This window comes from Chionomys nivalis, chromosome 18, assembly GCF_950005125.1.
Source record: "Chionomys nivalis chromosome 18, mChiNiv1.1, whole genome shotgun sequence".
NCBI lineage: Eukaryota > Metazoa > Chordata > Mammalia > Rodentia > Cricetidae > Chionomys > Chionomys nivalis.
The window spans coordinates 38262532-38290476 of record NC_080103.1 but is presented as its reverse complement, the minus strand read 5'-3'; the positions used below and the strand labels follow the sequence as shown (position 1 = coordinate 38290476).

Below are 27945 nucleotides of genomic sequence, written 5' to 3'. Positions count from 1 at the left end.
CTGTCTCTCACACACACACATCACAGAATATTTGTCCGTTGTGTGTACCGATAGTTACAGACACACAATTACATGGACGCTCTCATATACATTAGTAGCCTGTCAGACACACCCAATCTCCCTACAGCACCTATGGCTTCTTTCATAGTCTCTGTCCTGCAGTGATAACATTATCCCTTGGTTCCGCCCCCCTGGCTCCGCCCCTCCCTGACTCCTGCCCACCCTACCAAGTCCCGCCTCTATTGGGCAGCGGTTCGCCTAGGCCCCGCCCCCTCCCCCATAGCCCCGCCCTTGGAGGGCTCCTCCCCCCTGGCTGGGGGCGGGGCGAGTGGCTGACAGGAGGGGCGGGCGGCTCCAGCACTTCTGGCGCCCAGGCCGGTGGGTGAGCTTCTGAGGTTCGCGTCCGCGCCGGGCTGTCGAGCGGGATCCCGGTGTGGCCAGCGGCGGCCGTGCGGGCGGGCGGTGTCAGCGGCGGGATGTGTTCGGCCGGGGAGCTGCTGCGGGGCGGCGCCGGCAGCGGGGAGCGCGACGAGGACGGGGCGGCGCCGGCAGAACCGGCGGAGGAGCGGGAGCCCCGGGCGAGCCCGCGGCGCAGGCGGCGGCAGGACGAGGGCGAGCAGGTGAGCGCGGGCCGCGGGCAGGCGGCTGGGCACGCGGCGAGCAGTTGACGGGCGGGGCCGGGCTCCGTGGACATGCCCTCCGGTGCGGCACCTGAAAACCCCGGGCAACTTGCGCTCCGCGGGCCCTCCGCTTGGATTCAGAGCTCTGCACGCGCCCTGGACGGTGTGGGCGGCCGGCCGGCACAGCGGGTGGGGAAGCATGTGTCGGTGCCTACCGAGGTGACACTGGGACTCTCCCGTAGCAAGTTTCGCAGCACCACCGAGCAGAGCTCAACTTCATTTTAGAAGTGAAAAAAGAAAATCACCAACGCGAAGGAAGCTTTACTAAGAAGCCAGACATAATAGAGAGAGAAACTGGGTACTTTTTAAGTTCTCTGAATTTGATCTCATTTTGAATGTAAAAATTGAACTCTACGTAGGACGATTTTTTTTATAGGCAGTTACAGTAATTAGCGCCTCAAAAATCTTCCCAATAAGTTGCCCTCTAGAAATCACATAAGACTATACTACTGGAATAATCAGTTAATCCATGTCTATTGCCATCACTCTCCATTTTTTTTCTTTTATTCTCACATTTCGAAAACTCTAATATCACTAAATAAATCATCAACTAAATACATTAGTAAAATAAAAACATTTCAACATATTAAGAAACAGATATAATGCAGTGTGGCCTTGAGCTTGGTCACCTTGCACAGTATAGGAGCTAGTGACAGAAGCAAATAATTGGTAGCTAGGAGATCTTGCTGGCTGCCTTTCTGGTGGCATTCCTATCCAGCTGTCCCACGCTTGACTCAGTAGATGAGGCCTTGAATTCCTCTTGCTGTAGTTGCTCAACTGGAAAAGAGGGCCACTAAAACTCCTTTTCCCAAAGGAGAGGTAGCGATGGTTGTCATGACATCTGGGAACTACTTCTCTGGACTTTACCAAGACGATGACATGGACAGTGTCAGGAGCTCTAGTCTCACTGGAAGTGTCACTAGAACTAAGAAAATGATGAAACAAAAGATTAAATATACATTCTAGGGATGAGACACTCTATCTCATGCCTGCTTGCTTCCGTGTGTTGTGAGATTTCCTTTTCCTGCTCTCCTTAGACTGTGTTACTTGTGTCGCTTTATTTTGGCTACATTATTTACCTGTACACTCACTCACAATCATGGAGAAAACACACCTGAAATCTTGCTGCATCTGCATCTGGGAACCTCTTATCAGGAAGTCAGAATTGGTATAGCCCACTGATGCACAAAGCAAACTTTTGTGAGCCATCATATTTTGGTAACAGTATCACAAAGCCTGTTTTCTATGGGGTTTTTTTTTTGCAACCCGCAAATGAAATTTAGAAATCTACGTAATGTCACATAGAACTATCTTTAGACATACAATATCTGAAGGAGAATACAGTTGACAACTATAAAACATATTCCAATGAGTCATTTTAATTTTTTATTATGGAGATAGTCCCTTGTTCATTTTTTTGTTGGTTTTAAGGGTGCCAGGACTCCAGATTACAAATGGGATAATTGTGGAAAATTGCTTCCTACATTAATTAAAGTTTACACTGAAAATTTCCATAAAACCAATGATAGAAACCAAAATGGTGAGACAGGATCCAAGTATCCTGATTTCTTGAAATGAGGCAGGGGCCATTTTCCTGCTGTCTTTCAGCTTAGAGTGTTCACTTGGTCTGAAGTTCAGAGTCTCAGCCTCCTAGAAGTCAAGAGGGGACTGAAGACCACAGCCCTCCTGGGTGGGGTCACTGTGGTTTGTTCCAGAATTACCTCGAGTGTGCTTCTCAGCTTTTTGCCCCTTCCTAGTCCTGTGTGTTTTATCTCATTCTGTTTTCTGTTTCCTTTTGTGATAAGAAACAGGCCCCTCCCCTGGGTTCCTTCCCAGCCTCTAGTCTCCAAAGGCTTCTCTCCCATCCTTTACAGTTTGTCCTTAGCTCGTACTCTGAAGAAAAGCTAAGTAGTATTCTGGCCTGAATCTTTGCAGGCAAGATGATCGACAAGGGAAGTCCGGTTAAAATCAGGTACCCTTAAGAAGAAAGCCTTGAGAAACAGTAACTGTGCCTGGTTAGAAGTACAAGCCAAGCCTCACAGAGAGACAGGCAAGAGGGAGGAGCAATGTGTGCTGCTCTCCGGGCAACCGAAGGACTGGGCATGGCTCTACCACATATGTTGATAATTGCATTCATGAGACATGGACCAAGTGTACTGATGACAGTGACCACGTGGTGGTTTTATGGAAGATAAGTGCCCCACTTGATAGCTGGAAGGCTAAAGCTCTCTGGGTTTTATTTTGTGTCCGTAATGTCAGTGGCATTTACTTTATTACAGCATAGATTGCCATTCACAATAGCCTGAGATGGCTGTATTTACATGAAGATATTTTATTTATTGTACAAGTAATGTATACTTCAGAAATTTAAAAAGTGCGTATGAAGAAAACAAATGCTGGTAAGGGATTTGGTCCGATACCCTGCAGTCAAGCACTTGGTGTTACCATAGCTCTGTGTTTTTCCATACGGATCCAGGTAGGCATCATGTGCTTTAACCAAGTTTTCTATCCGATTGCATAGATTTGGAAGTTGACATTATTTCCCATGTCAGAAACGTCCCGGGAAAGAGTGATTTTTTTCAGAGCTCCCTAGTAGTCTGTTCTCCTAACAGTGTACACTTGTGGCTTCAGACTTTCTTAAATAATGCTGTATAAAAAAATCCACTACTAATCATAACATTTCTGTGCTGGAATAGATTCCTAGAAAGTGGAAAAAGTAGGTCAGAGAGTCAGACTCCTAGAAGTGACTTGAAGCAGCCCAAAGAATGCACTTTTTTGTTGTTTTGTTTGGTTTGGTTTTTTGTTTTTTGAGACAGGGCTTCCCTGTGTAGCTCTGGCTGACCTGGAATTTATAGAGATCCACCTGCTTCCTCTAAAATAATGATGCTTCATTTCTAGTTTTTGCCTTTTGCAGTGTCTAGACTTTTACAAAGAATGATACTGGCTTAGAAATTTAAGTAAATAAGAGGGACTTCCATGACAGTATTTATCAAAGCTTTTCACAGATAATCTGGAAATTTTAGTGGTGTAGCCTTTGTGTCCTTTTTGATCTTACTGTTAGAGGTAGGAGTCGCTATGGATTGTGGGTCCAGAGTACGTAGGTCTGTACTTAGAACTGAAGCTTTTGGTGAGTAAATTAACCTTCCTCTGTGGACTTCAGTTTCTTCATTTGTATAATGAGAATGAGCATGATGTCGGCCTCGTAGGAGGGTTGAGGGGACCACACAATAATAATGTATGTAAAGTACACCTAGAGCGATCATTAGTATGTTAGCTAGCTAGCACACAAGCGCTAGCTGTGAGACCTAATTGTCAAGTAAGCAAGAACTGAAAAGCAAGCCGACGAGAGTGGTTTTTAAGATTTTCCACTCCTGTGGTTAACAGGGAGCCTGTGCTGAAGCTGCCCTCGAGTGGCACCCTCGCACCTGAGCAGTAGGTATCATTGTTTGCTAGGATTTTGATGCAGCTAATCCAAAGTAAGGTCTCACGTTTGGCCTCTCCTAACAGATTTCTCAGGTGGTGTCGGTGCCGTGACCACAGACCACACTTTGGCAAGGAAATGGGGGGAAATATAAGTACACCAACCCGCAGTATGCACTGTACTTGCCCTTCAGTCATGGTATCAGGCACAGATGATGTAAGGAAGGAATTTAACACTTTTCCCCTGAAGTGTCTATTTGAACTCGCGGTAAAGCAAGAGTTCAGAGGCAAGGCGGGCTGACAAGGCAAGGGATTTACTCTTGATCCTATTAGTCTGTGCCAGAGCAGAGGAGAACCCGGGGTCTCTAGATTCCAAAGCCAGTTCTCTTATCTTAGACACCATCGCCACCGTGGAGGACAGGCTCTGATAGCTCTGTTGCTTTCCATTAGATTATTCATGTAGCTCAAAACTTTGTCTATGCCCACATTGTTTCACATCTCTTAGAAGCAGTTTGCAAACAAAATTGTGCTGATGCTGAGTTTAGATGATTGCTAGTTCTCAACTGAAGACAGTGTATATAGCCTTGGGATCCATGTGACAATGTGTTGATGATTTTGGTTGTTGACACATGGTATGGTAGGTGCTATAAGGTATGCAGTAGAGGTGGTCAGGAATACTGCTAAACAGCCTGTGATGTAGAAAACAGACCCCTTGGGGTGACTAGTTCTGACTGACAACATCACTGGATTAAGAAAGAGTAAAGTAGGCGTACACACTTGTAATCCTAGCCCGGATGCACAGTGCGTTCAAGTCATCTTAGACTGTGTGGTGACTGAGACTGTCTAGAGAAGGGGGAATGCATGGATTAGTAAAACACACCTCTGGGCAGTCTGCAAAGTCCCAGAAGGTTAGAGACAGTTAGACGGCAAAGCGCTTACCTAGTGATCCTACAATGGATCCATATTATGGTAACACTGGGAGGTAGGGAACACCTCTTCCTGTGTGTATACTTCTTTTTCTGCTCTGGCTGTCTGGTGGGAATTGTTCTCTGCCATACTCTCTACCCTAACTCTGAATCCATGAGCCAAAATAAATCCTTGCTTCTTTAAGGTATCTAGGGCAGCAGCTTTGGTCAGAGTGAGGGAAAGGAACCAATACCACCGCAAAAGGTACTGTCTGGCTTAGAATGCCAGCCATGCCAAACCCTGCTCAAAAATTCGAGGTGGGAAGGTACAGTTCTGTGAAGTGTAGGAAGTAATTACCCTGATAGTCTCTGTCCCCAAAAGAGAAGTAAAAATAGCTTATATCTTGTCCTGAAGTCTATATTTCTAGCAGATAATCCCAACTGACCACTTATTTCTGTGTCTCTGCTAGCACATCTAAAACTTGACTTGTCTCCTCCACATTCTTTTCTGCATTTTTCCTATTGGGCTCACTCCCCTGTGGCCTGTCTGTTCCTTTCCATTCTCCTCTACTGCACGCCCTTTTCCACTTCTCTTCCTCTTCTTTGTTGGCCTTGCAGTTTTTACTGTGATAGTTCTAAGTCTGAACCCTGGCTTTCCTGCCTTATTAACCTGAACCTGATGACAAGTTTCCTCGTGTGTAATAGGTATAGTGCCATCCACCTCTTCAGTGAGATGTTCTTTATACGAAATGCCCGGCACACAGTAGGTCTTCAGTAAATATTAATTCATTTCTACTCCTTGTTTCCTCTTTTTCACCTTTCCCTCGTCTCTATTCTTATCCACCTCAACTCATCACATTATACAACTGCATTTTAGTAAACGTTACTCTCTACTTTATGGAAGTAATGCTACCTATTGAATAAGTACTACAATTTTCTGATATAAAAAGTTAGATAAAAGCCGGGCGGTGGTGGTGCATGCCTTTAATCCCAGCACTCGGGAGGCAGAGGCAGGTGAATCTCTGTGAGTTCAAGACCAGCCTGGTCTACAAGAGCTAGTTCCAGGACAGGCTCCAAAACCACAGAGAAACCCTGTCTCAAAAAACCAAAAAAAAAAAAAAAAAAAAAAAAAAAAGATTAAAAAAAAAAGATAAATTGTTCCATAATTCTCTAAGGAAAATCTCACTAACGTAATTTTTTTTAAAAAATAAAGATCTTAAGTTGATTTTCCCCCCTCTTTGTATGTCACTAATCTTTGACAGGAGAAAGAATAACCGCAATAACATTTTCTCACTTTCCTACTTGAGAGAAATGATGAAGCAAGATGAAAGGGGCGGTTGAAGACACCACGACTGTCAGGATGCCTCACAGGGCATAAGTAGAAACCTTGGCTTTGTCTGTGCCTCTGCACCTTAGTCTGCTACCTTCAGTTTTTGTTCTCTCTGGGCTCACAGTCTTATCTTCAGTACCAACCATTTATCTGCAAAAACGTATTACTTATGGTGTGTGTGTGTGTGTGTGTGTGCGCGCGTGTGCCTGTGTAAGGGAATGGGTAAGACGTCTGAAAATTAGCTTAATTTGAGCAGATAAACTGGATTTTCAATAAACTCGATATAAAATGTATTTTATACTCAGCAATCTAATTTTTCCCTGCATCTAAAGGGCTTTTCTGTTTTCATTTAACATCATTAGCATCTGTCCTAATCTTGGCCTAGGAAGAGGAAATGGCCAGCCTTGCCTGTGCCTGTTTTCCCACAGCAACAGCTGCAGCTTATCAGCATTCGGATCAAAAAGAAAGCATAGTGCAAGTGCTCTGAACTTTGGGAAAATGAAGAACAAAATCATTGATATCTACTATTGAAACATAAGCTTAATTGAAGTTTTGTTATATTTCCTTTGATGTATTTCTCTGTAATTCCAGTTTTAGGGGATAGTTTTCATTCTTCCAATTAGTAAAAATTATTTTAATCCCTTTGATCATATTTTCACCTACATATGTGCAGACTGTCTACAGAGGTAGAGAATTTACATCTGAGATCTTGGGTGTTACAAATTTCCTCAGTCTTTCTCAGAATTTCTCATTCCATAGTTTTCATAGGTGATTTTTCATATAGCAGAAAGCAATCTTACACTGCTACAGCCTGATAATTAGAAGAAAAGTTCCAGTGTAGAAAAGTGTGTGGCTTCAATCAGTTCCTTCGTAGTGACTTCTAACCTCGGTGTACACTACCGTCTCTTGTTTCCTGCAAAGTCCTGTCGTATTTCAGTAATGAATTTGTTTTTATCATATAACCATCCTCTTCTACTATAACTGTGTTACTCTCTTTGATAGCTAGCTATCAGTGAAGCTGAGCATATTTTTGAATATCATGTTATTTTGCTTTTGCAACTATGAATTATGACTTTAAAGCCATTGACTACAATTAGATAAAATTAAAGCTAAATAAAAATTCTAGTATTTTTCAGCTTATAGTAATTTTAAAGACTACTTAAGATCTAGCTTAATAGTTTCAGTGACTTTTATCTATTCCTCAAAAAGTCCATGTATCTTTATTGGCTCTATCTAGTTTAGGGGGAGATAAGTATAAAAGAACACTATAACTTTGCATATGGTGATGAATGACTACAAACACTGGACGGTTATATAACATGAAGTACTATGATTGGGTAAAGCTTTATAAAGTTAGTGATCATAAATCTGTATCATTTTTACATTTGTAGAAAATGAAAATGTAGCATGTGCAGTAAACATGGAGCATATCCAGTCCTGTCAGAAATAAAAGAACTCAGAAGTTGGGTGGGTAGGGAGCTAGGAGAGGATCTCGGAGGAGTTGGGGGAGGGGGAAATATGATCAAAATCTATTATTTGAAATTTCCTAAGAACAAGTAAAAATATAAAAAAAGAAAAAATTAAAATACCAGAGTGACTTTTCACCTCAATTATCAAGGAATAAAAAAAGTTGAGTGGTGTGGGTGTGAGTTTATAGCAATAAGGTCCAAAATAAGAACATTCTCCAAGAGGCACAAGTGAGTCCAGTGTTGTGGTGAGAAACCCATTTCCCACATTACAGTCACAACAGCTCAAGTGCACAGGAAAAGATGTGGTCACTATCTTAGCCCAGGTCTGTAGGGTGTTATAAATCATAAGGAAATTTCATATTTAGTGATATGTCCTGCCCCTTCTGAATGCATTGATCAGTGTTACAGTGCGTTCAACAGTGTCATGGAAACAGTGTAACAACGTGACAGTTGTAGATGTTCTGCAGCCCCGTAGACTCTGTCTTTAGGTGCTCTATATATGCTTACTGCTTTAAAACTCAATTGCTCTAACAACCTGGCCATATACTAAAAGTGGGCTTCTCCTATCCACTTATATTGAACATTAATTGCTTTAGAAAAAGATTGTACTACAGAAAGTTTTCTGCATTCTGTCTGTTGTTTGTTTTTGGTTTTGCTTGCATATTTTCCCTTGGTGGCTTTTCATCTATTCAATCAAAATTTCAGAGTGGCGTCACCTACTGTTTTCTGACCCTGTTCTAGTCTGGTATCCACATAAAAATATTTTAAAATTTTTCCTCTAATTAATTTAGCACTACACATGGGGTGAGGTACTCGTCAATCAGTGGATTATAGGGACTGTGAAAAAAATAAAAGTGGATAAGGTGGCTAGGGATGACGGACGTAGGTGGGATCACTGTTTAGGATGGGTGATCCAGAAAGGTCCCCTGAGGTGATGGTGGACACGTTCAGAGACCTGCTCCGCTGTGCTTTGCTTCAACTCCCTAGTAGGGCAGAATCAGTCCAAGGCTCCCTTTTAGCGATTGTGCTAACATAGCTCCCCAATCCAGGTTCTCAATTTTTTTTTCCCAGACATCCTTTTGCTTCTCTGTATTTTACTATTTTACTCATTTCTACTGTAGCAAGTTCAAATCCTTCTGGAAAAAAAATCCAAGGATAAGTAAATTGTGGACATGTTTTAATTAATATGATCACCATATATATATATATATGCCACAGTGGAGGTCAGGGAACAACTCTGTGGAGTCAGTTCTGTCCTTCCAGCTTTGTGTGGGTTCTGGGTTGAGTTCATACTTTGAGGCTTGTGTGGCAAGCACCTTTACCTTCTGAGTCATTTCCCAGCCCCTGGACTTGTTTTAGTGTCTCTCTTTCTCTATCTCTCCCTCCTAATGTATGTGTGTATGTATTATATGTGTATGTATGTATGTATGTATCCTTTAAGAGAGTTTGCTGCTGAATTTGGTTTGGTTCGGTCATACCAGCGTATCACATTGGTCACATTGGTGGCTCACAACTACCAGTAACTTTAGTTCCTGGGTCTGATCCCTTTTCTGACCTCAGTGGGAACCTACATACATGTGGTACACACACATTTAGGTGTAAACAAGTCACATAATAAATCTACTTTAAATCATCTCTTGAGAATTATAACCATAACTCACTCATAATGCATTTGTTAGAATTTTGTTTTTTTTAACACCTGGTTATAACTTTGGTAGCAAGGAATTTAAAGGTTTGATTCCTTGTTGAAAGTTGAGAGAAGGGGTGAGGGTGAGAAAGAAGATATGTTATTTTGAGTAAAACCCATTTTTAAAAAAAAAACCCAGAGAATATTTTTCAAAGCACTGTAGCACTCTTTGTTGGATTGAATTCAGAATTTGTTGTCAGAATGTTCCTGTGTTCAGTCCTGGCTGATGCTCGGGCAGTCCTGCAGTGTGTGTTAGACTTCAAGAGTCTAATAGCACACAGCTTGCTTACAGCATCTATGTATGAGTAAGTGTCTGAGATATAAGTCCTAAATAAGTTTATTTAACAAATAGCTGATAAGCCAAGAAAGGCAGTGGGAATTAAATGACATAGATCAGATTTAAATTACAAGAGCTTTTTTTTTTCTGAAGATATGAAATTTAGTAATTTTCTCCTGACCATGATATGACTTAAGAAACAAATCATTTTAACTGTGAGAGGGTGGAGACAGAGACATTAGGAGGAGTTCAAGGTCATACTCAGCCACATAGCCACTTAGCATACTACCTTGGGCTAAATAAGACCCTGTCTCAAAAAATGCACCTTCATCATTTAAACTATATCAGCATTAATAATATCATTAAAGTAGATGAAATCTCTACCAAGAGAAAGTACAAAGAAAATAAGATCACCTCCAAGTACATAAGTTTCTAACATTTGTCTCAGAAGGAAATGACTTGGCAAAAGTAGAGCAAAGGATGAAAGAGGAAGATGTCGAGAAAGAGCAGCGACTTTTCAGTTACACTTCAGACAGTGCAGTTTGCTAAAGCAGGGTTTCCTGGAGAGAAAAACAATTCGAGAGCAAGTGATTGAGTGAACTTGTTGTATTTGGGGTTCCAGGACATCTGCTAGGAAGTGTTGAATTTGGGGTTCCAGGATCTGCTAGGAAGTGTTGAACTGCAGTTGAGCGTATCAGTCAAGAACCCTGGAGAGCTGCATGGGCTCAGAAGCAGTGCTCTGAGCTGCCTCTTGGGATTAGGAAGGCATGGGCAGCCATGTTTAACTATGAGGACCTAGATGTGTGCCTGCCTTTCTTTCCACACTAAGCAGTGCGGTGACACGGAGTTGCTTTGCATGCCTCACTGTGCCTGCCTTGCTTGCGATGTGTAGTCCATCCTTTGCTAAACTGGAGCAAACTGACACGAGTCAAGGATTGTGAATCATCAGAGTTAGTGTTTAGCAATCCAAGTTAGGTGGTACTCAGGTACACCAAGAGCCAGGGTGGGGTTTCCTGGAAGAAAGCAGCCATCAGTCAGTCTATCAAATTCGTAGCATCTTGTCTGCCTCAAGCAGAGTATAACACGTCCTGCATAAAATACCAGGCAAAACTTGCCATGAAGAAATGTTTTTAGCTTTGGAATGTTACTGTAAACTGTGTGTCTAAGCACCAAGTCCCCAGCGTCATCGTTCACCTAAAACAATGAAGAGACTGATAAACCAGCTGACTTTATTTACATGTGCTATTTTCAAACATTTTTTTCATAAGAAATGCAATAAATCCATGTTCTTTTCTTTTTAATTATTCTCTTAATTATTCACATTAACATACAAAGTCACAAGCTTCGCCATGGACTATGAATGTCACGTGTATATCCTCCTTGCTTCTCATTTCTTCCTCACTCGCACTGTCTCTGCCCCTGCAGCTGGTCTCTTCCCTCCTCCCAGCTAGTCCCCACTTCTGCTTCTCTCCGTTGTTCTCTCTCCTGCCTCTCTCGATTTCCTCCTCCCTCCTCATGATGCATTTTCTATTTGTGAGACCTTACTCATGAACACATACACAGATTTAAATCTAGCCCCCATATAGAGAAAACATAGTACTTCTCTGTCTGGGTCTGACTTATATCCTTTAACATGATGGTCTCCAACTCCAGCTATTTCCTATAAATGTCAGTTTTAGTTTTCATTTTCCCAATGACTAAAGATATTAAATACTTTTTCAAGTTTTTTTGCTATATGCATTTTTAAAAAAGTATTGTCCAGTCCATTTTCCCATTTATTGACTGATAGGTTGGGTATTTCATTTTTGCTGTTCTTTTTATACCCTTCCTATTAATCCCTTCTGATGTGTAATCCACCAAGATTTTCCCTCCTTATCAAATTTTATTTAGAGTCACAGTAGCAGAAACAGCTGGTCATAAACTTCTTATAATTGTTTTTACTTTATTCTAAAAATTCTGGTAAGTTATGCTTTTATTTTCAATTGATTCTATGAATTTTTAAATTGCCTGCCTTATTTCTTCAGTGACCCTTTGGTCATTCAAGAGTGTTTTGTTTGTATCTAAGATTTGTACACTTTCTGTGGTCCGTGTGTGTGTGTGTGTGTGTGTGTGTGTGTGTGTGTGTAGGTAGGTATGCATTCACATGTGTGGATACTAGAGGTCCACGTTGGGTGTTACTCCTCTGGACAGTGATCCACTTTGTGTTTTGAGACCTGGAGCACAGCAATTAGGCTAAGCTGGCTGGCCAGAAAGAACCCAGGGAACCACCTATCTCCATTTTTTCCGGTGCTGGAGTTACAAGTATGCCAACAACCCCTGACTTCTTATTTGGGTACAGGGAGCCGAACCTGAGTCCTGGTGTTTGCCCGGCAAACACTACCAAATGCCCAGCTTCCCAGCCTGTCTGAGATCTCTATTTACCAAATGCCCAGCTTCCCAGCCTGTCTGAGATCTCTATTTACCAAATGCCCAGCTTCCCAGCCTGTCTGAGATCTCTATTTACCAAATGCCCAGCTTCCCAGCCTGTCTGAGGTCTCTATTTACCAAATGCCCAACTTCCCAGCCTGTCTGAGGTCTTGCTTCCTAAGGTCTCTACTTTTGTGCCACTGTGATCTAATAAGATACAAGAAATTATTTTAACTATCTTATATGTGTCAAAGCTTGCTTTTTGACCTAGACTGTGCTCTGTTTTGAAGAAGAATCTGTCTGTGGTTACTGAGAAAAAAATGTTTATCCTGTATCTGTTGGATGAAATACTCTGAAGATACTTGTTTAGTTTGATATGCTGTAATCCGACTGATATTTCCTTGTCGTTTTTTAGTGTTAGTGACCTTACTAGAGGTGAGAGTGGCAAACTGGAGTCACCCTCTGCTTTTGTATCTAGATCCATTTGACCTTTATATCCATTATGTCCCCTACTTGTTTGCTTTATGAAACTGGAAACCCCAACATTGGGTGTATTTACTCACAGCTGTTAAATTTTCTCAAGGAAGTGTTCTCCTTACTAATAAACAATAACCTCCTTTAGCTTCTCTTAAGAACCTTGTAGATAATAATGTACCCAAAATATCTACTTTACCAGGTATCAAAATAACTGTGCCAGCACGTTTGGGGTTTCCATTCACTTCACAGTTTGTTTTTTATCCTTTAACTCTCAGTCTGTGGGTGTTTCTTGGAGAAAGCAGATAATTGAATCTTTTTATTTTTTGAGGTTAGTCAGCTAGTCTACATCTGTTGATTAGTTCAGGCATGCCACTGACATTTATTTCCCCTCCCCCTCAGGAGAGATTTGCTAATTCCTGTAATTTTCTGGATGTTTTTCTTATTAGATTGTCTGTTCTTTCCTCTCTCCCATGTCAGCATTAGGAGTTAGCTGCTTTATCATGTTGGACATGATGGATTCCTTCCTAGCTCTCATTAGTTCTTTGGCTCCTCTTGTGAACTGTGTTCTTGTGAGAGAGACTTTCTTCCTTCTCTATGTGCTTCTCGTCCAGGCATCTTCTGCAGTTCTGGCTTATAGTCAAGAACTGCCTTTCCTTTGCTTGTCTTGATATGTTCTTATTTGTCTGTCCATTTTAAAGAACAGCCTTGCTGGAAATAGCAATGTTGTTTGGCAGTTATTTGCTTTTTGCCCTTGAAATGTAACAATTCCAGACTTTTTTTGGCTTTTGGAATTGCTGACAAGACATCTGATACTATTCTGATGTTTCGCCTCTGTTTGTGACTTGTTTTTTTTCTTTCAGTTTTCAAGATATGTCTTGTTTTTTTTTAAGACTCACTGTTGTTACTTTATGTGTATGTGTGTATGCTTGTGAATGTCTGGGGTGCATTTCCTGTGTAGGCCAAAAGAGGGCATCAGATACTCTGGAGTTAGGTAACAAGCAGCTGGGAATCACCATGATGTAGGTGCTGGGAACTGAACTGGAGTCCCCTGGAAAAGCAGCAAGCACTTTTAACCAGTGAGCCGTCTCTCCAGCCCCAGATTTTTAATTTTGATATCATGACCATAACATGGTATAGAGAAATTCTAACTTGGTCATGCATGTTTCTCATGTTTGAATGTCGTGCCTTCCTCTAAATTTGAGAGGTTTCCTGCTATAATGTCCTTGGATAGATTCACTAGATCTGTAGTTAACCTTTCAGAGTTTTTAGTTACCTCAGGCAGGCGTTAAGTTTCCCTGCTGATGTTTGAATGCACTGTTCGTTCACCCCGTCCTCCATCCCCGATTCTTTCCTCATGTAGCCTTTCCTTGGCTTGGCCAAGTGTGAGGGTGATGCTGTTTACTGTGTTTTTATTTCAGTGCAATTTGTCCACGGGCCTCGGGCTCAAAGCTTTCAGACACCAGGGTTATTGTCAGCTGATGAGACCTGCTGCCAGCCTCTGGCAGTGGGCTTCCCTGCCTGAGCCACTGTCCTCCCATCTGCACTCTTCGGCTTGTCGGTATCGACCCTGACTTCCAATTCTCTCTGAGCCTTCTCTTAGCTAGGAGTTATGCCAGGCCAAGTTAAGTCTCTCTGACGTGATCTGAGGCCTGTGGACTCATTTTTTAACATAGCTCCTCTCTCAAGATGGTTCCAGGCCCTGTGAGTCATAGAACATGACAAAATGGAATTTCTCTCCACTACTGACCCATATGCCAGAGAAATTACTGCTCACCAAACCCCATGAGTGGATCTGAGGCTCACGAAAGCTATGGCCTTGTCCTGAGGGTGGGGCTGCCCAGCCTGTACCTGGTTTACCTTCTAGAGTCTTTTATTTCCCTCCCATGGTTAAGGAACAGCATGAAAGAGTAAGTTCATTTTCACTACATTAACCATCCTGGCTTTCTGATCTTTTCTGGTACCTTTTCATTCCCCTTGTGAGTTTCCCAAGCTCTTCCTTTACTTCTATCCCTGGGGCATGGTCTGTCTTTCCATATTCTGACTCTGCTTCACCAGCCCACAGAGAGACAGCTCCAGCTTGCTATCTCACACACAAGCCCTTCATTCATTCATCGTACACTTTTCTTTATCTACAGGGTAGATACCTGCAGATTCTTTAGTGCTGTAAATAATGAAACGCTATTAAAACCATTTTCCCCACCTAGTCCAGTGACTGGTAATTTAGACACTTCTCTTAGTGAGAACTGCACAGAAAAGAGCTGACTAAGTCACTAGACGCGACAGAAAGAGCGGTGCACAAGCAGAAAGCCCTGTCGCACAGGATGTAATGAGCAACTCCCAAGCCTCGCTGTATGAATAATATTTGTGTAAGTTTTTGAAAAATTGTCAGACTCATAAGTACTGTTGACTTTGTTGAAACAAATCCCACTATACGCCTTAGACATTAATGAGAAAAGAATTTTAAAGAAACTTAATTCTAGCAATGGCCATTCATGTTTTTGAATATTTCTTATAAACACCCCAGCATATTCTAAAACAAGAACGACAGAGCTTATTAACATCTGTCAAGCTGTACTTCCTTGGCCTGGGTACAAACTGGAAAACTCTATTCTAAACTTTAACTGAAGAGTATTTACAAGCCATAGTTTTTAAAAATCCTTTTCAATAGATTACGTTCAGACCACCCAAACAGCGGCACTGTGCTCTGAGGGGCTAGCCCTCATCTAGACAATGTTTTGTCCATAGCTTCTAACTCTGCAATATCCTTACCTGGTTTTTCTCTAAAGGGAAGCATAGCTTGCCTAATATGAATCTGTTTTAGTTCAACTCAAGATTTTTTTATTCTTGATATAAAGAATATATCTATGTTATATAAAGAATATATAAAGTCAATGTTATAGTACAAAATCCATGAGTGCTGTTGGATGTTTTTTTCCTTTTTTACTCTTTGTGGGCCTATCACCCAGCTCCCTAGTAAATAATATACACAGAGGCTTCTTTCTTATGAATGCCCAGCCTTAGCTTGACTTATTTCTAATCAGCTTTTCTTAAATTATCCCATCTACCTTTTGTCTCTGGGCTTTTTCCATTTCTTACTTCTGTATATCTGACTTTCACCCTTAGTCTGTGGCTGAGTCAGTGGCTGACTATATGGCTGAGTGACTGGCCCCTTGCATCCTCCTCTCCTTCCTTTCCCTGCTCCTTGGTCTCTCCTCCCAGATTTCTGCTTCTGTTTATTCTCTCTGCCTGACCTGCCTATCCTTTCTCCTGCCTTGCTATTGGCCATTCAGCCCTTTTATTAGATCAATCAGAAGTTTTAGACAGGCAAAGCGTCACAACTTCACAGAGTTAAACAAATGTGACAAAAGAATGCAACACATCTTTGCATCATTAAACAAATGTTCCAAGTGTAGCACATCTTAAAATAATATTCTACAACACATGAGTGGGGCTGGAGAGATGGTTCAGTGAACCAAGCACTTAGTATACAAGTGAATTTGGATCCTCAGAACCCACGTTCTAAAAAAACTGATAAGTATTGTATACTCCTGTTATCTTAGCATTTCATACTGGAAGATGGGCAAATGAGGCAGGAAAACTGCCAGAATATTGTGGACCAGTTAGCCTGGTATGTGCAACAGCGAATACCATGAGACACGCTTTCTCAAACAAGGCAAGCGTGGAAACTTGAAGGTACCCTCTGAGTCCCGTATTGATTCCATGCACTCATGCACTCTTACACAAACACACGCACAAGCATACAACAAAGCATGCACATGTAAATAGGAAAATGAGATTGTAAATTGAATTTTAAACAGAAATAGTAGGATATTTAGAGGAGAGTATAAGTAAAATATTTGGATCAATTCCCATGAGAAATTGGATGAACAGTTTTTGAGAAGCTACTAGAAGAATTTGGGAATGTGGGGGAAGTACTAGGAACCATGAGACATGCTCCTCCTATAACAAGGTGACTGGACCAGTAATTACCAGCAACACATAGCAGCCTAGCATGAGGAGTGGGGAGAATGGAGGTCCTTCAGGAGAAATGAGGAAGAGCAGTGTCTATAAACTCATAATTGCTGTGATAAACTGGGGTTCTAAGTTGCAAGGAGAAAATACAAGCCAAAAGAGCTAAATGTGTAAGCAATTCAGAGGCTTTCAACATTCGTAACTCCTTAGCAGAGACTGCCATGCTCATCGTCCCCGTACATATGAGGTTCTGTCCTATTGCTGCTTTGCATGTCAGTCTTCCCGAGGGCTAACAAGGCATTTCTCAAATCAAGCTTTCTTCTGAGAGGTTGAGTGGGATATGGAATAGATTTGGATTAAGTGGAAGAAGGAGACTTCAGTGTAAAAGGCCTTAGAGAGTGACTCCCAATTTATTTTTCTCATTTTTCTTACTTTTTTATCTCTCTTTAACTATAATGGATTTTTTAAAAAATTATGTATGATGTCTGTAGGTAGCATCACCAATGATCATTGGAGCTCATTCTGCAGTTCTTAGCTCTGAGATATTCTTAAGTATATTGTAACAAAGACAAGAAGCATTTGGTGGGGAAGGGATGGTAGTTAGCTCTGGTTGAAATACATTTCTTTCTTTACTGTACATAGTTTAGAAGACTGGAAAAATTACCAATCTCTGATGTTTCTAGTCTGTTAATTTTATTTTTTGTGGTAGCCAGGATTGAATTTAGGGTACTTTGGTGAACTCTACCACTGATTTATGAGACAGGTCTCATCAAGTTGTCCCTAAAGACCTTAGAAGTTGAGATCCTCCTAACTCATCCTCCTGAGTAGCTGGGATTTCAGACCTGTGCAATGTTCCTGTTTCCATGCTTGGTCTTTGCGCCAACTTCTTTTGATTTTTTTGTTTTCATCGGACAGACAAGAATAGGATTAAGGTTAGAGAACAGTTTGTATTTTGTTTTTGTTTTTTTAAAGAAAATTTTAAATCCTGACCAAATCATAAATCTCACAGTTGAGTGAAATATGATAGCCAGCCTCATATGAGGCCATTTAAAATTATTATTTTTACTAAATAAAATTAATGAAAACATGTATAGCTCAAAACTGTCAAAAACTGATATATTAAGACCATTAGAATATCAATGATGACATGATTGATTTTATATTGATAAGAAGGCATGTGCTGATTAGCACAGGGTCTTAGGAACATGGTCATTGGAGCCATGCTGCCAAATGCAGTGATGAAGTTACACATACCCTTCTCTTCGATTTCTTCCTACTTTGAATATCAATACAACTTAAACTTTGACCCATGAGCACTAGATATTTAACAGATTTTACTTTTATTAATGACTGTGTTGTAAAATGAGTTTAAAACTTCATTTCAACATTATCTATTTGTTATTTTTTCAAGATTAACAACATATTTCATTTTTGAGATAAAGAGAAAATGGAAGAAATTAATCCTTGTAAGTAATTAAATATTGAAGTAAAGTATTTTCTTGTTTGTCAGTAGATGACGAAAACTATGTTCTCCAACTAAGTAAAGGAGCAAGGCCACAGAGGATTTGATTGTCTTAAACAAGATTGCATGCTGGAGACGATCAAGTTGTTTTCTATGCTACAAATAAATTGACCAGCCCTGCAGAAGGGTAGATAGGATAACAAGCTCTCTTTGACACGACAGTAGGTTCTCCAAAAGAAGCCTGTGGTACAATTCCACACCATCTGGCAAACTGAAATTGCAAGTTGTTTTAAAGTCCTTTCAGTTAAGCTTTTTATCTTTTTCATTTTTATTTCTTTTTTGAACCAGGGAATATAATAGAAGGCACTTAAAGACCTCATTTTTTAAACATAAAGTTAATATTTGAATATTTGTATTTCACCAGCTCCCTTCTAAATTAATTTTTATTCAAATTAAGCCAAAATACAAAAGCGCTTTATAACTTTTAAAATATCACATTTCAACCTAAAATATGCTTAATACTAACTTCTTAATACTAACATCTTATACTAGATTGCTATGCCTTTGAAGTTAAGGTATAGTCATTTACTTAATAAAGTATTGACATCAGGAGTATTTGTTGAATTGTTGTATTGGATCAACATATTTTTGAAAGCAATAAGATGACAAATTGCTGAATGTAAGTGCCTCACTTTTATTTGTCTTAATGTGTATATTTTTGTCCTATAAGAATGGAAAGGAGATCGTCTTGACACAGAACATTCTTTGTTTAATTCTGACACCTGAATTTTTTAGTTTTTATGGAACTCTTTCATATATATGTTATTGATAGAAGATATTTTAGTTATACAAAATGGGTTTTTTGCTTTGAAATTCACCAACAAGTTTTATTTAAGATCTAGAATACAATTCCTAAAATATCAACTTTTCTGAAAACTATGGCTGCACAATAATGCATTACCTCTATCATGTTAGAACGTGCATTGAACCCAAGTACAAAAACCAGGAAGCAAGCCACCATTCTTCAACAATTTGAGCAAAGACAGAATGAATGCCTACGGAACAACAAAGATGAATTTGCAGAGAATGGACTGATTATGTCAATCAAGCACCATTATTTAAAAAAAAAAAACACAAATGCATGGGTTTTCAGCTGTATGCATTAAGTTGAACCTTTGGCACTAGGAACCAGGGCATCTTATCATGTAGCGCTAACATATTAGAAAACCGTGTGGTATCTAAGGGATAGAACCACCAGCATTCAAGCGGTGTTGTCAACTCGGCAACAAAATGTTCTACTGAATTTCTTCTTTGTCTAATTACTGCATGCACTGGTAGCAAATTTGAAATTAGGAAAGGAGCCAGGCACTCCGTTTATTTTCTGTTTACAACGGAACAGGAAACAAACTGAAACATAAGCCCAGTTTTACACCGACAGTTTTGAAGAACATCAATTATACAATGAAAGGACTAAACAGAAGTGTTTACAGATACCAAACAATAGCAGGCGGTCAGTAGACCTTCACAGGGCTTTGCATGGTACTCAGCAGAAGCCACTTTGTAATCACTGGCAGTAAACAAGCAGAATCCTTTGCCTAGAACTTTAGGGAATCCTGCAAATAGCCCAACAGTAATGCAAGGCTTTTCCTAAGGGGCACATAGGCCAACATTGCCCCAGTTCTCACAAGTAATCTCAGTAGGTGTGGTGCCCCACATATCTGCGACATTGGCATATCGGGGTGAGCCAGAAGGATCTCAGCATATCGGGGCCTCTCAAACTTGTAGAGCAGCTGAGTGCCCGGCATCACAATGAAATGCTCTTCTTCCTCCCACAACTTCATTAACTGCAAATGCCTTATTATCGGCGTTTCCCTGTGCTCTCTTACAATTGGCAGACTCCTCACTCTCCACAGTGGGGTCTGCCCTGTGCTTTTCTTCCAAGGGGACTGGGAGAGACTTGGGCACTTCGCTGGTACTACCATCATCTCTGTTGCTGGGAGTCTTCTGCTTGTTTTTCCTTGTCTTCCACACTGAACCAGAAGGGGGGTTCTCAGCAGAGCAAGCCACCCCCCATCTTCCTGGGAGAGCGGATTCAAGATTCTTTGGCTGTGAACCAGCCGACTTCTCTCCTGAGGCAGATCCCCTCAACGTACTTCTCTGCATGTTGCTTCAAGTTGACTTCTTAAAGTTGTCTTCTTCAGCAGATTGGTGTCCACAAGTTTGAGAAGCCTGCTTTCTGGAACTCATTCAACCCTGTTTTTATTCCATCAGACAGTCTTCCTTCTTTCCCTTCCAAGGACTCCTAGTAATCTCCCAGATGGAATCTTACAGATCTCCTAGGATGGTCTGGATGTGTTGGAATACAACTGGTATTCTATAAACAGGAATGGTTCTGCCCCCAGGGTCAGATCTCATAGTCCTTATTGTGTAGCAAACTTAGATTTTCTGATGAGGACCTGAAACGAGAATCCAGTTCTTTCCGGCAGCTGATGGTTGATCACTGCTGCTCCTCCAACCACCATGTATACTAAAATGTTTTAACACACAAATTTGTGTATGAAGTTTAATCTGTTAAACACAATTAAGGGAAAAATAGGACGGTTTGGAGATTAGATTCCCATTAGCTTTCCTTGGGCTTAATGAAAACTGAATCAATTACTAACTAAAGAACGTGGTAGGATCTACAGAGCAATAAAGGGAAATTGGCTGTTTAATAGTATATGTGAGAAATAATGAGAAGGAGCAAAGAGGGCTTTAGAGGACTAAGAACTGTCTGACTAAATAGATTCCCAAAAGTCAAACTTTCATCCCCTGAATTTGACAATCATATGATAATAATTTTTTTTTAAATTCACTCAAGATTGCTTAAAATTACAGACTCATTTCAGAACACCTGAAATCCTTTGGTTTAGCCTCATAGAAATTGACCTTCAATTTGCCATCAAAAGTAACTAATACCCACAAATAACCAGTATCAAGCTTTTAGAACAATAAAGAACTCTGCAGAGTTCCCTTCCCTGCAGAGCAATAGTTAACTGGTGGGATACTAACCACAGCAATAGTGTAAAGTCTAGAGTGGTTTTAAAGGGAGCTGACAAGTGCAGAAACATTTACTGTGTCTTCATCAGAACAGTGTCTGTGGCATTTGAGCGACACCTATGCAGTCATCACCCCTCATGGTGCTGTGTTAGACTCTCTATGCCCATCTCTGATCCAGAGCCAGAATTTCACCTGAAAGGTGGCTTCCCGTGTTTCTCACCCCTTCCCCTTCACTCCCAGCTCCCTTTATAGAACTCTTTTCTATGTAGGCATGACCAGTGTGAGCAGGCCTCTTCAGCCAGCCCCCCTGCGAAAGGGACTTTAATTCATAAAGGGGGCAGCCAAAAAGAAACAAGCAGCTGTGATCATTGCTTTACAACTGCACCATGCTGGACATGTTCACACACACCTTTAACCCCAGCATTCAGGAGGCAGAGGCTGGCATACCACAGCCTGGTCTACATAGTAAAATCCTGTCTCAAAAGGAAAAAATATATATATTGCTTAAAAAATGGAGGAACCAAAGGACTGAATTCTCTTATGAGAATTCTGAAGTTGAAAACACAGTAATCCAAATGTAAGTCAATAGAGCTATTTAATCTCCAAATCTGCCGGGCAACTCCAGTCACATCAGTATGGAAGTAATGGGATACTGAGCAGAAAGAAAGGATAGAGCATTTAAAATAAAACTCCTCAAACTTGATGAAAAAGTTTAAGGTACACATAACTCAGGCAAATCCAAGTAGCATAAACACGAGAAGATACACAGACATGCATTGGTTAAAAGGTAGAAAGGTAGAAAACCATAAAAGCAACAGGAGGAAAGCAATTGATCACATACAAGAGAACTTGAGGAAACTAACAACTGACTTACCAGAAACTGTCACTGTGGTAAGTGGAGGAAAGAGACTGGTTGAGAACGAGCAGAGGCCAGTAGACCAGAATGCCAGTGAAGCCCAAAACCAGTCCACAGAAGCAGCTGGTAAAGCTGAGAAAGCCCAGCAAGCTTTGCGCTGCCATCTACTTCTTTACTCCTCTGTTAGTAAAGCTCAGTTCACAAACTCTTCACAAATGCTGTCCTAAAAAACATTTCTCTTTTATTTGTGACGCGTCCCGGCATGTGTACTTGCAATAAATTTACCTTTCTTATTATAACTTTCATGGATTCAAATTACTGAAAATAAATCCAATCTCAGATTTTACTGAATTTATTTGTATCCTCTGAATATTTACAATAATGGTTTATCTATATATTTGCATGCAGTATTTTTTAACCTCCTTGTTTTTTGTTAGTAGGCTTATGGAACCTGACCTCTTTATGCTTGGATTCTAAAATATGTAATTATTTTAAGGATTCTTCTCAAAACTCCTATTTAAAGTCTTACCTTTAATTTGTTATAATTGAGAAGGATTTTGAGGGCTAGCAAAAAGGCTCAACTGGTAAAGCTGCTTGCTGCACAAGCCCGGCAACATGCGCTCAGTCCCCAGAACCCATGTAAATGTGGAAGGAGAGGACCATCTACACAAAATCATCCTCTGGTCACCACGTATGTGCCGTGTATACCCACCCAAACATCACACACTCGTGAGTGCACACACACACACACTTGCCTGAAACAGTAGTAAGAAATAACAGAAAACTTTTAAAAGAATTTTGAATAGGTTGGGTCACTCTTGTATTTTCGTGTGTGTCCTCAATCATGGACAAACGAGGGCTGTCAGGGCCTCGCTGAGAACACTCTCTGGCAGTCCTGTGTAACCCTAAAAGGAGCCGTACGTTTGACAAACGTTCTTCACTGGAGCCTCACACACAAAGAAGAAAGTCTGGCAGAAACACAGATGATTAATGTCACAGCGGGGAAAGCTCCATCTGCGTCTCTGCTTCGGTTTACTGTGCGTGCGAAGTAGATTTTCTACTGCAGCTATGCTAGGTGTATTTCTTCATTCTCGCTGCCCTTTTTTGACTTTAGTGTGAATTCCAGTCACTACTTTATAAGCCATGAAAATGTGCTAGTCTACAAATAGCATTACCTCATTTAATTCTTACACGAGATGAAAATAGAAGTCGGAACAGTTTTCCTGTTTGATAAACTTACTTTGAAACTGTTAAAAAGGACGTAAAGCAAGAATCACACTGACACTCAGTTTGCTCTGCTAATGGGTTAAACAAAATGTTACCATGGCCTTCTTTTTCCAGAGGTGAAATATACAAACTGCTTCTCAAAACTGAGGTAGTCACTGCTTCCTAGACACTAGCAATAAATGGGGATGAGAGTGTGGGTGCTCACAGGCCTGACCACTGCTGAGTGTAAGTCAGCGCTGGCAACTTCCTCACCTGTCTATAGATAAACATTGCTGGGGAAATCAGTAAAAGGTAGCGCTGTGCCCAGCACATAGTAGGTGCTCGGTGTGGGCACTCCTGCTAGATCGGTAATAGCGCTACTGAGATCACAGTTACCCGGGAAGTAACAAACCTCTGAGAAACACACAAGGACCCCAGACGTTCTCTGTGGGTACAGAAAGCACTGAGGTCCACAGGACCTTGCTAATTTATCAACACTGCCCATCCCCGTGTTTGCAGTGTCGTCTTTGGGTTATTAGATCCCCTGTTCAGTTCACTGTAGGAATCTGATGTTTTCACATAACTGTGTTTATGAAAATACATTTAGGGAGCATTTCCCTAGTAACCTTTTCTTAGTTGGCCACATTGAGCAGCGAGGGGGCAAAATTTAGTAATCATTAAATTTGGCTGATAGGTATGTAGTTGTCAATTGTACTTATTTTCTCTAATTTGTATATATTTGAAGGATATAATACTACATGCATTCTATATATGCAGTATATGCACACATATGCAGTAACTACAGCTTACCCAAATCTACTCTTCCTCCCTCGCCATCTCAGTCCACCAACTCCTAAAGGACCCTTGCGGTCGCTACACCTGCACTGTAGAGTTAGCTAATTCCCTGCAGAAGTTAAGTACACCTACCTCTTACCCTGAAAAACTCAGGTACATTCATAGACTTAATTCATTTTACAAAGATATTAAAGAAAACACATATTATGTTTGGTCTGAATACTTTGTTCATATTAAAACCACAAAAATACTAAAAGTAAAATCTTAGAAACCTTCAAGTTTCTAAACTGGAAATACAATGAGTACATCGATAACAACTGATTACAAAGAGGGGTTTTTAAGCACTTTAAAAAGAAACCAAAACCGCTATCAACATTATTAAACACTAGAGAAATCAAGATATGGACCCAGAACAATTGCAAACTAAATCAAAGATTCTTCAAATGCTGCTGTAGAGGGAAATAGCTTAATATCAGACAAAGACAAATTTGCATTAATACAGTTAGGTTATCATGTAGCACATAAAAGTATGAGAAACTAGCCGGGTGGTGGTGGTGCACACCTTTAATCCCAGAACTCAGGGGAAGAAGCAGGCGGATCTCTGTGAGTTTGAGGCCAGCCTGGTCTACAGGAGCTAGTGCCAAGACAGGCTCCAAAGCTACAGAGAAACTCTGCCTTTAAAAAAAAAAAAAAAAGTAAGACAAACTAATAAATATAAAATTAATCGAAGCAAATTACTTTCTCTCTTCATCTTGTGGTATCTTTTTGGTCCTTCTGTTTGCAGAGCCTAATAGGAACCAGAAATGTTTCCAAAATTCCAAAGGGCTGTTTTATTGGTCAGTTTTTCATTACTGTCATGAAATACCAAAGAGAGGCTAATTTGTACAGAAAACCTGTTTTATTTAGCTAATGGTTTGGGATTCTAAAAATCTACCTTGTCTGCCTCACCTCAGGATAGACTGCAATCTCAAGAGCAATGGCTACATGGTAGAATGGGAATCCAGACAAACACTGGGCTGAAACAAGGCTTAAGCCTTTCCTCACAATCCTCTTGAAGGAATTGATGATTGTTTTTAGAACCCCCATTTGGCATAACTGCCCACGAAGCCCCACCTAATAAAGCTTTCACCTCATCTCATCATACTAAAGACAAAGAACTCAACACATAAACCTTTGAAGAAACAAGTATCAGAACCCCAGAAGCGGGTTGGAAACATTAAGAACTAGCATGATGTTCTGAATTGTAGTAAGACTGGGCAATAAGAAAAATCAGTACTCTTGGAAGATACCGTGGGTGTACATAGAGATTTCCCAAGCACTGACTTCTCAGTCAGTTTTCTGCCTTATGTAAAAGTAATCCTATTTCAAAACTTTGTTTCCCCTGTTGAGATTAACAGGAAGCATTTACAGTCTCAGTAGTGTTTTGACAGGAAGCTATGCAAGGGCCCCATGTAAGCCTGCATAGCTGTCTGAGGCTTACAATGAAAGATCACAACAGCAATGGCTGAGGACTACTCCAACAGTAACGAAGCATCCTCCGAACAGCTGCGCTTGAACGGTGAATGTCTCAGTTTGCTGGAATGTCTTCACCAAGAGAGATAGACCAGGAGCCCTGCTTCATGAAACAGGAGATGGGCAGAAAGGTGGCCCTGCAAACAGGCTCTCAGAGAAGAGAAATAAAAGCATCATTCTTTATCTACGTAGGCACCTTGGTGCAATTCCAACCACTGGAGAGTGAGTGGGGGAGAATGAGCTGTACCCACGTCTTACAAATCCATGGTCTAGTTGGGGATTTAGCAGTGCTTAGTCTACAAAACTCAATAAGTGCTTTCTCGGTTCTTGAAAGGTAGGATAGACAGTATGTCAATCCCAAGGAACAAGTATTTTATTCTACAACACAGATTTATTATCTTATATTCTTGGAGACCAAGAGTCTAGGGCAGCAAGGATGTGCTCCTTTCAGAGGTACTCAAAGATCTGTCCGTTCTCTCCTCCAGCCTCACAGCCTGCCCACATTCACCACCCATGGCTCCTCCCTCCATCTACCAACAAGGAACACAGCATCTTATTATGCTTAGTTCTGATTCCCTACTATAAAGGTTCTTGTGGTTAGATCAGCCTACAAGGGAGTTCAGGATGGCCTCCTTCTCAGCATCAGGGCCTTGCTTGCATCTGGAGACTACCTCTGCTGTGTAAAGTTACATACTCATGAGTTATGGGCGTCTTCATAATACGTATTTACTAAATGATTACCACAAGTGTACGCCCAGTTATTTGGAGAAGATGTAGTGAGAGCATTATTATTAAAGGTATTTACATGTTTCTTATGTCCATCTCTTGGTTTGTCTTTTTTTAAGGATGTTGAAGAATCACAAAACCACCCTGGTGAACCCATTGGAGATGACTACAAAAAGATGGGAACACTTTTTGGTGAACTGAACAAAACCCTCCTCAACATGGGCTTCACAAGGATGTATTTTGGAGAGCGAATTGTGGAACCAGTAGTGGTCATTTTCTTTTGGCTCATGCTATGGTTCCTTGGCCTACAAGCCCTTGGACTAGTTGCTGTTCTTTGCCTTGTCATTATTTATGTACAGCAGTAAAATACTGGACATTTGGTAGCCATGTATGTGATTGATAGAGCTACAGACTTGGGCTTTTTGAAAGCCAAAGAGTTTGGCATATTTCATACTGTGTACTGACTGTTTTGTAATTAAAGTTATAAATGAATTTCTTTAAAATGCAACTTTTTGTTAGTACAAGGATGAATATATATTTTTGACTATATATTAGCTTATTCAAACTCTTTTTCACTCCTGTGATCTGTAACCTACCTTTCAACACCTGCTTTCCCATGCCAAGTCTGAACATCACCCACCAGAGATGGGGCAAATAGGCTGGCATGGAGCAGCAGTGGAGCAATGCAGATCTTGTAAAGTTCCAGTGAAACATTTTGGAAGAAAAAGGAAAAATGAACTAAGAATAAGTTTTAATTGGAAAACTGTTCCACCCCCACCTCCACTGAAAAATCCCATTTGAGGGAGATATTTGTCTGTCTGTCTTCTCTGCGTAGTCCAAAACAAGTAAGTGGTAACTGCCACACACCACCGTGGAGCTATGAAAATGAATGATACCAGCTGTTTCCTAAAGACTGAAAATACCGTATTTATTATTGGTGGTGAAGTTTGGGGGCTAAATGTAAGTTTTTATGTGTTATACCTGGGCCTTCTTTACATTGTAACATTAGAGATGATTCCGGTGCTCATTTCTTCCTGTGAGATTTTAAGGCTGCACGCCTGGCAGTGCCTGTAATTTGTACCTAGCCAGTTGCATGCTTTTCCTAGAGATGTTCTCAGTGCATTTGTTTCCAAAAGTTTATAATTTTATAGTTCTTTTCTAACAATTATTCTAAGGTTTAAAACAATGCCTTTTTCTGTCATGGCATGGAGTTTTTCCACAAAAGAATGATTTCTATCTTATAAAAGAAAAAAAATCACATCATTTTTCTTTGATATCTGTATTGAAGAATACAAAAGTACAAAATAAAATACATGCTTAAATTGAGAATTCAGTAGCCACTTGTAATATTCTAGGATTAAAGTCAATTGACTAGCCATGTTTTTAATGTTTACTATGGGGTTTTTTATTGAAGTAAGCATTTCTTTAAATATACTTTGAAAATTAAAAATGACTGATATTTTTGGTTTTGTTAAAGAACCTAAAATCTTTACACTTTTATCTAAGAGTCATCTAATTGAACAAAGAAACTTAAATACAAAAATGGGGCACCTAAAGCAATAGGGTGTTTACTAGGCCACTTTGTAAAGCTCTTACTCATGCCAATTTGAACATTATTCTGTAGGAAATTTCAAAACAGAAAATTATGAAAGCAGGAGCACTGACATGTACTGTGCATCTGTGTGTTGTGTATAAACACGGGCCTCTAAAATTTGACTTTTGAAAA

At 40.5% G+C, this 27945-nt stretch overlaps 1 protein-coding gene and 1 pseudogene across 1 annotated transcript; one reads left to right on the top strand and one right to left on the bottom strand.

Annotated features, from left to right (window-relative positions):
• The first annotated feature begins 351 nt into the window (after positions 1 to 351).
• Fam241a (family with sequence similarity 241 member A) lies at positions 352 to 27945 on the top strand. The gene is made up of 2 exons (XM_057793495.1): positions 352 to 620; positions 26339 to 27945. The coding sequence occupies exons 1-2, from the start codon at positions 477 to 479 to the stop codon at positions 26582 to 26584; spliced, it is 390 nt and encodes a 129-aa protein (XP_057649478.1). The 5' UTR covers positions 352 to 476; the 3' UTR covers positions 26585 to 27945.
• On the bottom strand, positions 19556 to 20332 carry LOC130889856 (mortality factor 4-like protein 2; annotated as a pseudogene).